Source organism: Xyrauchen texanus, chromosome 28 (assembly GCF_025860055.1).
Source record: "Xyrauchen texanus isolate HMW12.3.18 chromosome 28, RBS_HiC_50CHRs, whole genome shotgun sequence".
NCBI lineage: Eukaryota > Metazoa > Chordata > Actinopteri > Cypriniformes > Catostomidae > Xyrauchen > Xyrauchen texanus.
This window is the reverse complement of record NC_068303.1, coordinates 5,916,645-5,928,995: the sequence shown is the minus strand read 5'-3', so window position 1 is coordinate 5,928,995 and position 12,351 is coordinate 5,916,645. Positions and strand designations below refer to the sequence as shown.

At 34.6% G+C, this 12,351-nt stretch overlaps 1 protein-coding gene across 4 annotated transcripts in view; it reads left to right on the top strand.

Moving 5' to 3' along the window:
* The window catches only part of LOC127622318 (ATPase family AAA domain-containing protein 2-like), a 129,058-nt gene that overhangs the window by 109,657 nt on the left and 7,050 nt on the right, over positions 1–12,351 (top strand). For all 4 annotated transcript variants that reach the window (XM_052096389.1, XM_052096388.1, XM_052096387.1 and 1 more), the window contains exon 27: positions 9,842–9,970. In XM_052096389.1, the coding sequence (XP_051952349.1) occupies positions 9,842–9,970 (129 nt within the window). The remainder of the gene's footprint in view (positions 1–9,841; positions 9,971–12,351) is intronic.

The following is a 12,351-nucleotide window of genomic DNA, read 5'->3' as shown; positions in this document are numbered from 1 at the left end:
GCAATCAAGGCCTCTTGGGTTGGGGAAAATAACATTAATAATATCATAGCCTTACTTTTCATGATGCAATCAATTCTCAGGGGATAAATCAAGTCCCACAATACAATATTTCCCACTGAATATTCTGTTTCATGGGTTCTTGGAGAGAAAATATATCTACAGTATATACACATCTGATCAGCTCTCTTCTTACACTAGTGAACTATAGCTGTGCTGAAATGTACTGATCTCAGAAGGATGAAAATTACTCTAATCATTCAACTAATTTAGGAGGGAAACTCATCAGTGTGAAGACTAAATCATCATCATCATCATCATCATCATTAGGCTGTTCATGTCATTTTGCAGGCATTCTCTGTCTCTCACTTACAGCCTTGCAGATACTCACTGCTGCATAATCATTCATTTCCATTTAATTCTTTGCTTTTAAGTTAATAAAATTAGGGCAGCAAGCCTCGATTTTGTTTTCCTTCTTATAAACACAGTTGAGCTTTTTCTGCACTCTAAATGATTGTTGTTTTGTTCAGCTTTATTTTCATACTTTGAAAACACCAGTTGAATTCATATAAAACATTTTCTCCTTGAACTATTCCTTTAATATAAGGCTTAATTTGTTGCACATCCTGTTAACTAGTGATTGAAATATGTTCGAAGTTTACACTTTCAATACAGCAAATAGCATGCATGCTGAGTTCCCTTCTCACCAATACCAAGTATTCAACTACAGCATAGTGCTTAAAATGGGACCAGAGCATATTAAAGTCGTCGTGAAATGGAAGTTGCGACCGAGTTTTCTTCCGTATTGTGATGTGTTTCTGATAAAAGAAAACAAATGGGGCTACTCAACTTTATCCATCAGTTCTTGATTGGATTGTAAAAAGAGCAAAAAAGGAAATGTGCATGGATGAATCATTCCCAACAAGACCAGTAACATACATTTATAAAATTAATAGGTTACATTTTGATTTCATGCCAACTTTAAGAAGAAACGATTGAGAAAATTGCAGTCATCACTATCGCATGACGACGTGCGACACACCCCGCTGCAACTTCTTCTATCGCACCATCACCATGGAAAAACACCCCTGAGGACTTCAGTAAACACTGCTGCTCCTTTTACAGACCGTCGGTCCACCTTTGACCGCTGGGCGGTTCGAATCGACGGGGGGCAAATGCCCCAAAGCACATGTCACACTAATCCGTCAGCTTTTTTACTCATTTAGCGAGAAAGGGGCGATATCTTTAAGAAACAGATCGTGAAATGTCTAATGCTGTGAATAATTGCTTTTTCATCCCCGGCTTATGGAACAGATTGAATTGCCATTGAAGTGCGGTGAGAGTTTCCGTTTAAGCAGGTATAAATGGCTGACACATTTTAGGAATGAAAAGTGGGCTGTTTTCCTGATGCTTCATTCATATTCATTGACTGGAGATGCCCTCATTACTATTGACATTTCTGCTGCGCAGCACAGCACTGAAATACAGACAGAATTAAGGGCCGTCACAGGAAACAATGAGCTTCATGTTACATTGGTGTTTTTGAGCATTGCAAGACACCAGCATGGCATCAAGTGTCAGGGTTTTCATACATTGGTGAATAAATTAAAGACAAATAAAGAACAATAAATATTATTTTGCATAAAGAAAAAATTACGTTTTCTTTTGCGACCCTTTTGATTTTTTCTCTTTGGGATATTGAGAGGTTTCATAATGTATTCCTGCATAATAACAGTGAATTTAAAGTTTACCAGGCTGCGAAAACATCATTCATAAGTTGAAGATTCGATTTGGAAAGGTTGGAAGGATGCTTGTCTAAATCTGGCTTTGCTTTGGAATGCTTTACCCTCCTGTTTAATATTTTCTTAAAACCGTACTTATTATAGCATGTCAAGCTTTCATGTCTGCTGTTTTCATGACCAAATAAATTGGTCCATTTTCAGTTTGTCATCTTTTCATATTTTGAAGATTTTGGTAACATTTTACAATAAGGTTCTATATATTTACATTTACTGTGGTTAAAGTAATGTTTAACTGAACAATGATAGGCTAATGTTAATTTCTATAGAGAATACATTTGCATAATTTTTTACAAGTTGTATTACTTATGCATTATTAACTAACAATAGCATATTTTGAAATTAATATTAACCAAGATTAATAAACACTAGAAAATAGTTCAATGTTTTTCAACAATTTTGCAATTACAATCTAATATAATGTTAACTGAAAAAAATATATTTAAATCAGAAAGCATTCATACATCATGGTGGTATTTATTGACTTTGTAATTATTTGAAAAACACTGTATAGTAGTTTTTTTTTTTTTCAGTAATACAATGTTTTGGTTCTAACCGAATCTAACAAGAATCCAATCACCTTTTAGAATAATAATTTTAAATATATATAAACATTCTGACACATTCAGTTAATACAAATATATTAAACAACCTAATAATTGCCCAGATTTTTTTTATGTAAAATACATGTACTATATATGCATATATTTTTGTGTGAAATCTGTCCTTAACAGTTTTTCTGAGATTCATGCAGTTCAAATTGCATTCAGAATGCCTGCTTAGAGAAACTTAAAAGCATTGTGAATAACATATAGTCTATGTAATTAATTCCATTAAATCTGACCATTTCTGTCAGAACCATTTATATTCACAGAATTATTTTAGTCAGCTGTAACGTTTTCTGCTCTCTAAGCAGCACTGAATGTTTAAGTGTGAATAGAGCTAAAATAAATGAGCTCTAGTCTGATGGAAAACACATGGCAGGGAATAGATTTAGCCAACTTGTAACAAGCACTTTGCTATGGTGCAGTGCTGGCCAACCATAATCGCGTGCTATGCTACTGATTTGTCCAAACTTAAACGTGCTTGTGCACATATTTGAGCTACTTGTTGGCCAAACATACCAAACAGAATATCTGCTGAGAGCAAAACTCCATCTTGATGTTTCGAAAAAGTAAAGCAACCTGTGTTTGTGTTTGTAGTTGCAGTTCTCAGCTGGTGGATCGTGATGATAAATGAGCCACAGGTCTTTTTAAATATGGGACAATCAATGATAAATGTGAATAATATAATGCAGTTAAACAAAGCATTATGCATAGTTAGGATAGCAAAATAAATGGGCTTAGCTTTTAAAGGGAGGAGAATTCACTTCCTGTATTTTGTTGTTGTTGTTGATGTCATAGGACATGCAACCAATCAAACTTCAACATGAAAACATCGTTTTGGTAAAATCTAGTCAAATTAGGCAGATCCTAAAATTAGCATCTTGAAAATTAATAGTACAACCTAAACTACATTTATCACAGGTTAATTTGTACCAAGGACAAACAATTCTTTCATACCACAAACAATTTTGGTTCTGTATTGGGTCGCCACTTTGTTTATAAAACGTCTATCGTAGTATGTGAGAAATTCTCGTTTAGACAATTTTAGGCACCGTTTAGAATGATGCGACTGGCATTATGCCATTGACGTGCTAATGAGCCATACTGGGTACATTGTTGACGTGGGCAGCTATCATTGTGCTTGATCCATTGTAGTACACAAAAATAGATCCATGGCCATTAGAAAGCAACAAAACAGACGTCACGCCAGTTTGACGATATCTTTGCTTTACTGCTGCTGTCACTAGTTTTGACACATGAAAAGTGAAAATGTACAATAATTGATTCTGATTGACCAAGTGAGGCCACCTTGTTTTTGAATGAGAGCTTCAGATTTGATGGGTTAAAATCTTGAACAGCACATCAGACTGGATAAGATGTTACTACATTTGCTGTTCATACCTTTAGTCTGTGTCTGAGAAGCCAATTTAATGATGCATGACACACATTAAGCCCAAAGGGCCTTGCCAAATCTTTGACTATCGATTTTAATGTCAAATATGTCGGTGCTCAAGTGTCGGCCTGATGACCCAAAAACTGAGACCGTTATTTGTATTGAACAGACACAACCATGCAGTGAGATTTTAAAATGGATATTGTGAGGAACTATTCATTCTCAAATCCATTAACGATTCTTTTAGTACTTTTGAGGAAGAAATATTTTGAATAATAATAGTAGAGGGAATTATTTCTTTCATCACATTCCCAGTGGGGCAGAAGGTGTACATACACTTTAGTTAGTATTTGGTAGTATTGCCTTTAAATTGTTTAACTTGGGTCAAACATTTTGGGTAGCCTTCCACAAACTTCTCACAATATGTTATTGGAATTTTGGCCCCTTCCTCCAGACAGAACTGGTGTAACGGAGTCAGGTTTGTAGGCCTCCTTGCCCACACACACACTTTTCATTTCTGCCAACAAATTCTCTATCAACTTTGGAGGTATGCTTAGTAGGGATGCACCGAAATTTCGGCCGCCGAAAGTTTTCGGCCGAAAATGGCACTTTCGGTTTTCGGCCGAAAGAGAAAAAAGGCCGAAAATATGAGCCGAAAATATATACCTCCTGGATCGATGTAGCTCTTATCACAGCTGTTAGATAATTCCACAACGGTGCTACCAAACAAAGGCCGATCATGTCAGTGGTGTGGAAATTCTTCAAAGTTTCTGATAAGGACATCAAATTTGCGATCTGCAGTGTTTATTCAGCAGAACTTTCAAGATATATATATATACAGAATACAGCAAGAGATTCTACAGGAAAATGTCACAACTAGCGCAGCTACACCACAACTTGAGACGTATTTATCTGAACTACACCAGAAGCGACAATCCCCTTGACTACGGTCGCATAAACAAAGACCGCTTTCCTTTGCTTGCGCGGATTGCGCACAGGTATTTATCTGCACAAGCACAGAGAGTGAGAAACTGTTCAGTGCAGCATCTCATGTTCTTGATGAGCTTTCTGACAGGAGAGACTGTCAGAAAGTTTAGCAACTTTTGTTCTTGAAGAGAAACCTGTCACTTGTAGTTAAATAGAAAGCGGTCCAATATGATTTGAATAGCAATTACATTACACTTGTTCTTCACTTGAGGATACATCTGTCGTTTACAGATGAGGTTGGATTTAGTTCAATTACTGCTGTTTTGCACAATCATTTTCACTTAAAGTGTACATACGTTTACATAAACAGAATAGAGCACTGATCTATATATATATATAATTATATATTATAGTTTTATATAGATCAGTGGAATAGAGGCCATTCTGTGTTCTGCCTGTTGTTTTAATTAAAATTACTGTTGCTTATTTAAACTTTTTGAAAGATGCTAGCTAAGTTCATTACTTGACTGTTGTTGTGCATATAATAGTTTTCTAAAACTTTACATTATTTGGATAATTGTTAATAAAATCTGTAAAATTAGATTTTTACAGAACTGAAAGAATAATATTTAATATAGTTTGAATATATTTTTTGTCCAATTTTGTTGTGCTACTTTCAGTAAAAGTGTGATTTATTTTATTGGTTTGTAGTTTTTCAATTCAGATTAATTAAATTCATGAAATTAATGAAAAAGTATAAAATTAATACAATTATACACAACATTTTTTTTTTTTTTAAATAGGTAAAAATTTCGGTTTTGGTTTCGGTTTTCTGCCAAGTGCATCCTGGATTTTCGGTTTGGGTTTCGGCCCAGAATTTTCATTTCGGTGCATCCCTAATGCTTGGGGTCATTGTCCATTTGGAAGACCTATTCGTGACCAAGCTTTAACTTCATGGCTGATGTCTTGAGATGTTGCTTCAATATATTCACATAATTTTCCTTCCTCATTTTGTGAAGTGCACCAGTCCCTCGTGCAGCAAAGCACCCCCTCAACATGATGCTGCCACCCCCATGCTTCACAGTTGGGATGGTGTTCTTCGGCTTGCAAGCCTCATCCTTTTTCCTCCAGATATAACAATGGTCATTATGGCCAAACAGTTAAATTTCTGTTTCATCAGACCAGAGGACATTTCTCCAAAAAGTAAGATCTTTGTCCCCATGTGCACTTGCAAGCTGTTATCTGGCTTTTTTTATGGTGATTTTGGAGCAGTGGCTTCTTCCTTGCTGATTAGCCTTTCAGTTTATGTCGATATAGGACTTGTTTTACTGTGGTTAAAGATACTTGTCTACCTGTTTCCTACAGCATCTTCACAAGGTTCTTTGCTGTTGTTCTGGGAATGATTCACACTTTTTGCACCAAACAACGTTCATTACTTGGAGACCGAATGTGTCTCCTTTGTGAGTGGTATGATGGCTGCGTCGTTCCATGGCGTTTATACTTGCGCACTATTGTTTGTACAGATGAAAGTGGTACCTTCAGATGTTTGGAAATTGCTCCCAAGGATGAACCAGACTTCCAGCACCATTTTTTTCTCTTGAGGTCTTGGCTGATTTCTTTTGATTTTCACACAATGTCAAGCAAAAAGGCACTGAGTTTGAATGTAGGCCTTAAAATACATCCACAGGTACACCTCCAATTGACTCCAATTAGCCTAACATAATTGAATTGACTAAGTGCCTAAAGGTTTCACATAATTTTTGGAATTGTGATATAGTCAATTAAAAGTGAAACAATCTGTTTGTGAACAATTGTTGAAAAAATTAAGTGTCATGCACAAAGTAGATGTCCAAAATGATTCTTATAGCCATAACCGAGCTGGTAATGAATACAACTAAATCAATAATTAGTAACTCAATTATTAAAAGTGGCAAAATGGCCAATTTTTTATAATCTTTAAGATCTTCTTGTCCTTTGCAAGTTTGGTTGGCGCTTAGCGCAATTATTTGATTGTGTGTTGTTTCTTCTTGTTACATAGGTAATTATCCCAAGTAAATTTTTTCCCATCCGCTGACCCATTTGTGTTATGTACACAATCCTTTTCTATCACTCCATATCTGGGATTGTTGTCCTGGGCTTTTAGGAGGACTGGTCAGGTTGTTACAAAACAAGTTTTCTAGCAGGAGTCAAAAGGAATGTGATAACAAATCATTTAAAGCTAGGATTGCTGTTCTATTAAGGGTTGACAGAGGAAAGCTGCCATCCATGACCATTCCTCCACAGTCAGTGATACTGGGAGGGGCTTATGACATAGAAAAACAACAGGGGTGATATTTAATCCTTCAAGTGGGCATGGTTATATAGTATTATAATCTCAAAATAATTAAATATCGGCTGATTATGTTTTCTATCACTAATAGGATAAATCTTAAAAAAAGACACATTACATCAAAATAAATATAATAAGATAATAATACATAATATTTTGCATTAAGAAAATTAAAGCTATTTATTTGTACCATTTTCTTTAATTTTTTTATTTTTTTCATATTTGTTGGATATAATATGAGATGGCAGTTTTGGTGAGATTGAACCAATAATGTTTACTTGTTACAAACTTTGGTTCTTTGCCAAGCTACAGAGCTACGGGCAATTTCTTTCATTGGATTCAGGGTCTGTCATTACACTACAAAGATATGGTTTCAAAATTGTCTGCGGGGGATGTGATTTCTCATTAAATGTCTCCCCAAAACCAAACCTGAATTTGCAGTTACCGTCATCCATTGGTAATCTTGGCACACTCTTATACTGAGTGCAGTTTTTTCTTTCTGACACAAACCTTATCAAAAGCCAGCACTGTTTATGTTGACTCAGACCAACACAAACCAAAGGCAGGCAGAGTAATAACTTGTCCCTGTGCCATTTGATGTGCTCACAATTGGCCAGAGGATTGTTGTGATGAACATGCCAATTGAAAGGCCACTGTGAAGACTGAGGCGATTTAATTAAACCAAATGCGAACAGTAAATACTTTCTGGAGGTGAGAATGAAATGGAAGGAAATCATGATTTGCCTTAATTAGCTGTCTCTGTGATCTTAATTGCTTTTGAAGATGGCTGACCTCCCCTTCCTAGCTATACGTGTTGGAGGGCTCAGTGTTGTCACAGGCATTTTGTTTGCAGGTGTGCATCTGGTCATACTATCTTTTTAGGGGTTACTTTCCAGGTTAATTTATTTTTCCAATCGCTTATTTTGTGCAGATCCCATGTGTAAATGTAATAATGGCAACATGCCAATGGGAGATTTCAGAGCAATTATCTCTCTCTCTATTTAAAAAAAATCTATTTCGTATATATCTCAACATTTATGAAGTTGCTTAAAGTGTGGGGGGTTTTTTTTCCATGTCAAATTAACTATTTCGACCACTCAGCATTATAGCCAAGCAGTTTAAGAATACTTATCGTAAGCAGTAAAAATCTAGAAAAATAAAATAAATCAAGGCGTGTTTTCCACAGCAAACCACTATAATTCTGTAATGTGACTCATTTTGGAGTGAAATGGCATATTCAAATGGGTTTTCATTGATTGGATCATGAAAAGTGGCTATTCCACATCGTTGTTTACATTGACTATCCTCCTGAAATATATGTTCTGTTGTTTTTATTTGTTCTATTGCTTGTAATCTATTTCTATGTTCTTACTTTATGACTGACTGTTTACTTGTCTTTTATAATTATTTGAGAACTTGAAACATCATTTACTCAAATCAGTATTTTTTATGGTATCGATATTGGCATTGCGAATCGTCAAATTGCTTGCATATGTAAGCAAAATGGACATTGTAATTGTAATATATCCAAATAAATCAGAGTTTAATTGGAACTGAATCAAATTGAGAGCTTGAAAATTGGAATTGAGTTAGGAAATCTGTATCGATACCCAACCCTATTGAGGACAAAAAAAGAAATCCTTTGGAATGAAACACTGATGAATTGTGCACACTGTAAGACCAGGATCATGTATAGTAACATCTTAAATATGGTCTGTTTTGATGAAATGTTGAGTTTAAATGAGATTAAATTAATTTTCAAATGCATTTTGCAATCCATGCGGATAGTAATTCCATTACAGTAATTTCTAGCATATTTTGCTAGTTCTATATATATATATATATATATATATATTTTTTTTTTAAATGTAATATTTTGCCCTGAACCACTTTAAACATGGTTGTATTCATAGCTCCGTTTGTTCACCTGTTGCTGTGATGAGCTGGATTTGGCACTTGTGACATTACCTGCACACCTGCCTCCTCAACACTGCATTAGTTGTCAGCTTCTATTTCCTTCACTATGTGTTTGTTGCTGTGATATAAACAATGTCATTAAACCTCAACTTCAAATTAAGCCTTTTCAAGATTGTTCCGAACAGCTCAGTTATCTTCCGGCAGTGAAACAAGCTGTGTTATGTGGGTTTAATGCAGGTGGGCCAAAAATTAGTTTTAATCAAATTGAAAGAGGCTTTCTGTTGCTCATATTTCAGCATCCACTTTGCAAAAAACTGGTTTTGTGTGTTGTATGCATATATTCATTTATTACTTCATTTCCAAATGCTTCCTTGAGAGCCAGATTTTACTTTAACAAAAATATGACTAAGAGCTTTTCTCAGGGACAAAAAAAAGAAACCCATTTTGTGTCATTATTCCTTCCATTAACAAATCAAATACTAATAAGCATTCAAGATTAAGAGCATTATTACTGCTTTGGCAAATCTAGGAAAATGGGTTAGAAACATCATAAATGTCATTTTTGATGTAATAAATACATGTGAAATGGAAGGTCAGTTTTTTTTACAAATCTGACCGCACCTTTGTGTTCTTAAAGGGATATTTTACCCAAAACTTACAATTCCACTGTAATTTACTCACCTTCATGTCATTACAAAGCTGTATGACATTTTTGTCTTCTTCTGTGGAAAACAAGGGAAATGTGGGAGGCATTTGAGGAACCTGTTTGAAATCAGACATTATTTTTCCAATTCTGTTTGGTGCAACAGACATTACACACTTCACCTTTAATGTACAATATGTTTTAATGTATGTCATTTTGCTGTGTTTTCAGAGTCTATTGGAGCAGGTGGTTTTGAAGAGTGAACGCTTCAGTGTGGATCATCTAGAGAGACTGTACTCCATGCTCAGCCAGTGTATTTACCATTACCGCAGAGATTACGACAAGACTCGCCTTATAGAGGTTCAATCATCAGACATGCACACACAGATCAATATGACGTTCAGTGAAATTACATGTTGATCACAGTCAATGCTTTTTTATGAAGCCATTATATACTGTATAGTGTATTATAAATGTGTTCATATTTATAACAGTTATTATAGATCAAAATACTAACCTATTCATAATTACACCTTTAAGAAGTGTAATGTGTCATATCACACCCACTTGTGATTGGATGGTCAGCATTCAAAGCTGTACTCTTATATTATACTCTTTAAAGGTGTAACCATGCATATTTATTTACTAAATGTTATAACTGATTAAAATATGTAAAAGGCAGTACAGGTTTCTATGGCACTAATAACACACACGCATACAAACACTGTACAGGCATCATAGAAACTGTTACCACTTGAAGATATAGCTCATAAATGAATACACAATCATTTATATAGGTCAAAGGCCTTATGCATGCCTCCAGAAAGCATGTATACTATAAGTTATAGGATAGTTTCATTGCGGTATTTATTCAACTTTGGGCACTTTTAGAATTTGAAAAACAGAGGTGATAATATTTAGCAGCCAAACACACAAATGTATTTGTCTAATCTTTCTATTGAAATTATATGTGTTTCTTTGACTTTTGAGTCGTTGATTTTTTTTTATTGTTATTATCCAATTTATAATTTGTTTTATTTATTCATTAAAACTGACTTAACTTTTTGCCAGGCCTTCATTATTCATTAGCAATTTAGATTTTATTTATTTATATATATATATATATATATATATATATATATATATATATATATATATATATATATATATATATATATATATATATATATATATATATATATATATATAATTACTGATGTTGCCTTGTCTTAGACCCAGACATTCAATATTAAACAATAAAAATTTTTTTTAAAAATACTATTTATTACATGTTTGAAACAATGATAATCTAAACATTTTAAAATATTTCATAAATTACGACTTTTCCTACAGTTATGGTGTAATTTCCATCACACCAAACCGTTTAGCCCCTAATTATTTATTTATTTATTAAGGGCAAAATTGTTTGGTGTGGTGGTAATGAAGCCACAACTGTTGGAGAGTTTATTTTTTTTTTTTTTTAAATCAATATAATCATTTCAGTATTTACTGAGAAAGATTTCTGTTTATTTAACAGTTTTTTTAATTATATAGTTTTAAACATGTAATAATTTTTTATTTTAATCATAGAGTTTCATAGTTTAAAAGTTTGGGTCTAGACAAGGCTAAAACAGTTAAATCTGGAGGGGTGAAAAGCATTTGAAAAGTACCAATGAATAATGAAGTTCTGGTAAAACATTATCAATTAAGTTCTAATAAGTTCTTCATAAAACAACAAAAAAGAAACCTATTTGTTGTAATAAAAAGCATAAACATGGAACATAAAGTGCCCAAATTTGAAGAAACACCGATATACTTTCAATAGAAAAATATGATACATCTGTTTGTTTGGCTGGAAAATATTAGCACCTCTGTTTTATCTCTAATTGTTTGCTTGTTAGATCATTATAATACTAAAAACAATAACATTAACAATTACCTCTACACAGACTAATCACTCTATGTTTAGTTCAATCATGTCTTGTGTGTGTGTGACAGCCGCTCTTAGTAGATACATACACACACACTGAACAGCTGCTGTTCGTTTAAATTACACTGCCGTGCTGATGGTGGCGAGCTACTGCGAGCCCTCCTGGGAAATCATGTGCACTGTTCTCAAATACAATAGTAATGGTAGCTGCCCAGCGTGAACTGATTAGAATTGCTCCAAGGAATTATGGCCACCATGACTGAAGGCTACTTTGCATGTATCAATTCCTCTTCGAGACGATCCTAATGGAGTCGTATTTATTAATTCCAGTAAAGTTCAAAATCAAGACCATCTGGAAAGCATGTACATGTTCAATTTTATTAATACCCTCTTCTGGTTTCCATCAGACTGCTGGATCGCTTGTAGTTAGTGGACTTATCCACAGAGGATACCAGCAATTGAAAATGATATATTAATGTTTCACACATTGTTCTGGACTTCCTAGTTTTTTTAATAAATGGTCTGCACTTATATAGCGCATTTTTAAACTTAGCGGTATTCAAAGCGCTTTACACTGCGTCTCATTCACACGTTTACACACCAATGACAGCAGAGCTGCCATGCAAGGCGCTAGACTGCCATTGGGAGCAACTTGGGGTCAGTGTCTTGACACTGGGCCACTTCGGATTGTGGAGTCATGTGAGCCGGGAATTGAACCAACCCTGCGATTAGTGGCCAACCCGCTCTAACACCAGCCACAGCCACCCCAGATGTCAAAGACAAGCTATGCTAATGATGGGCGGATTCTTAG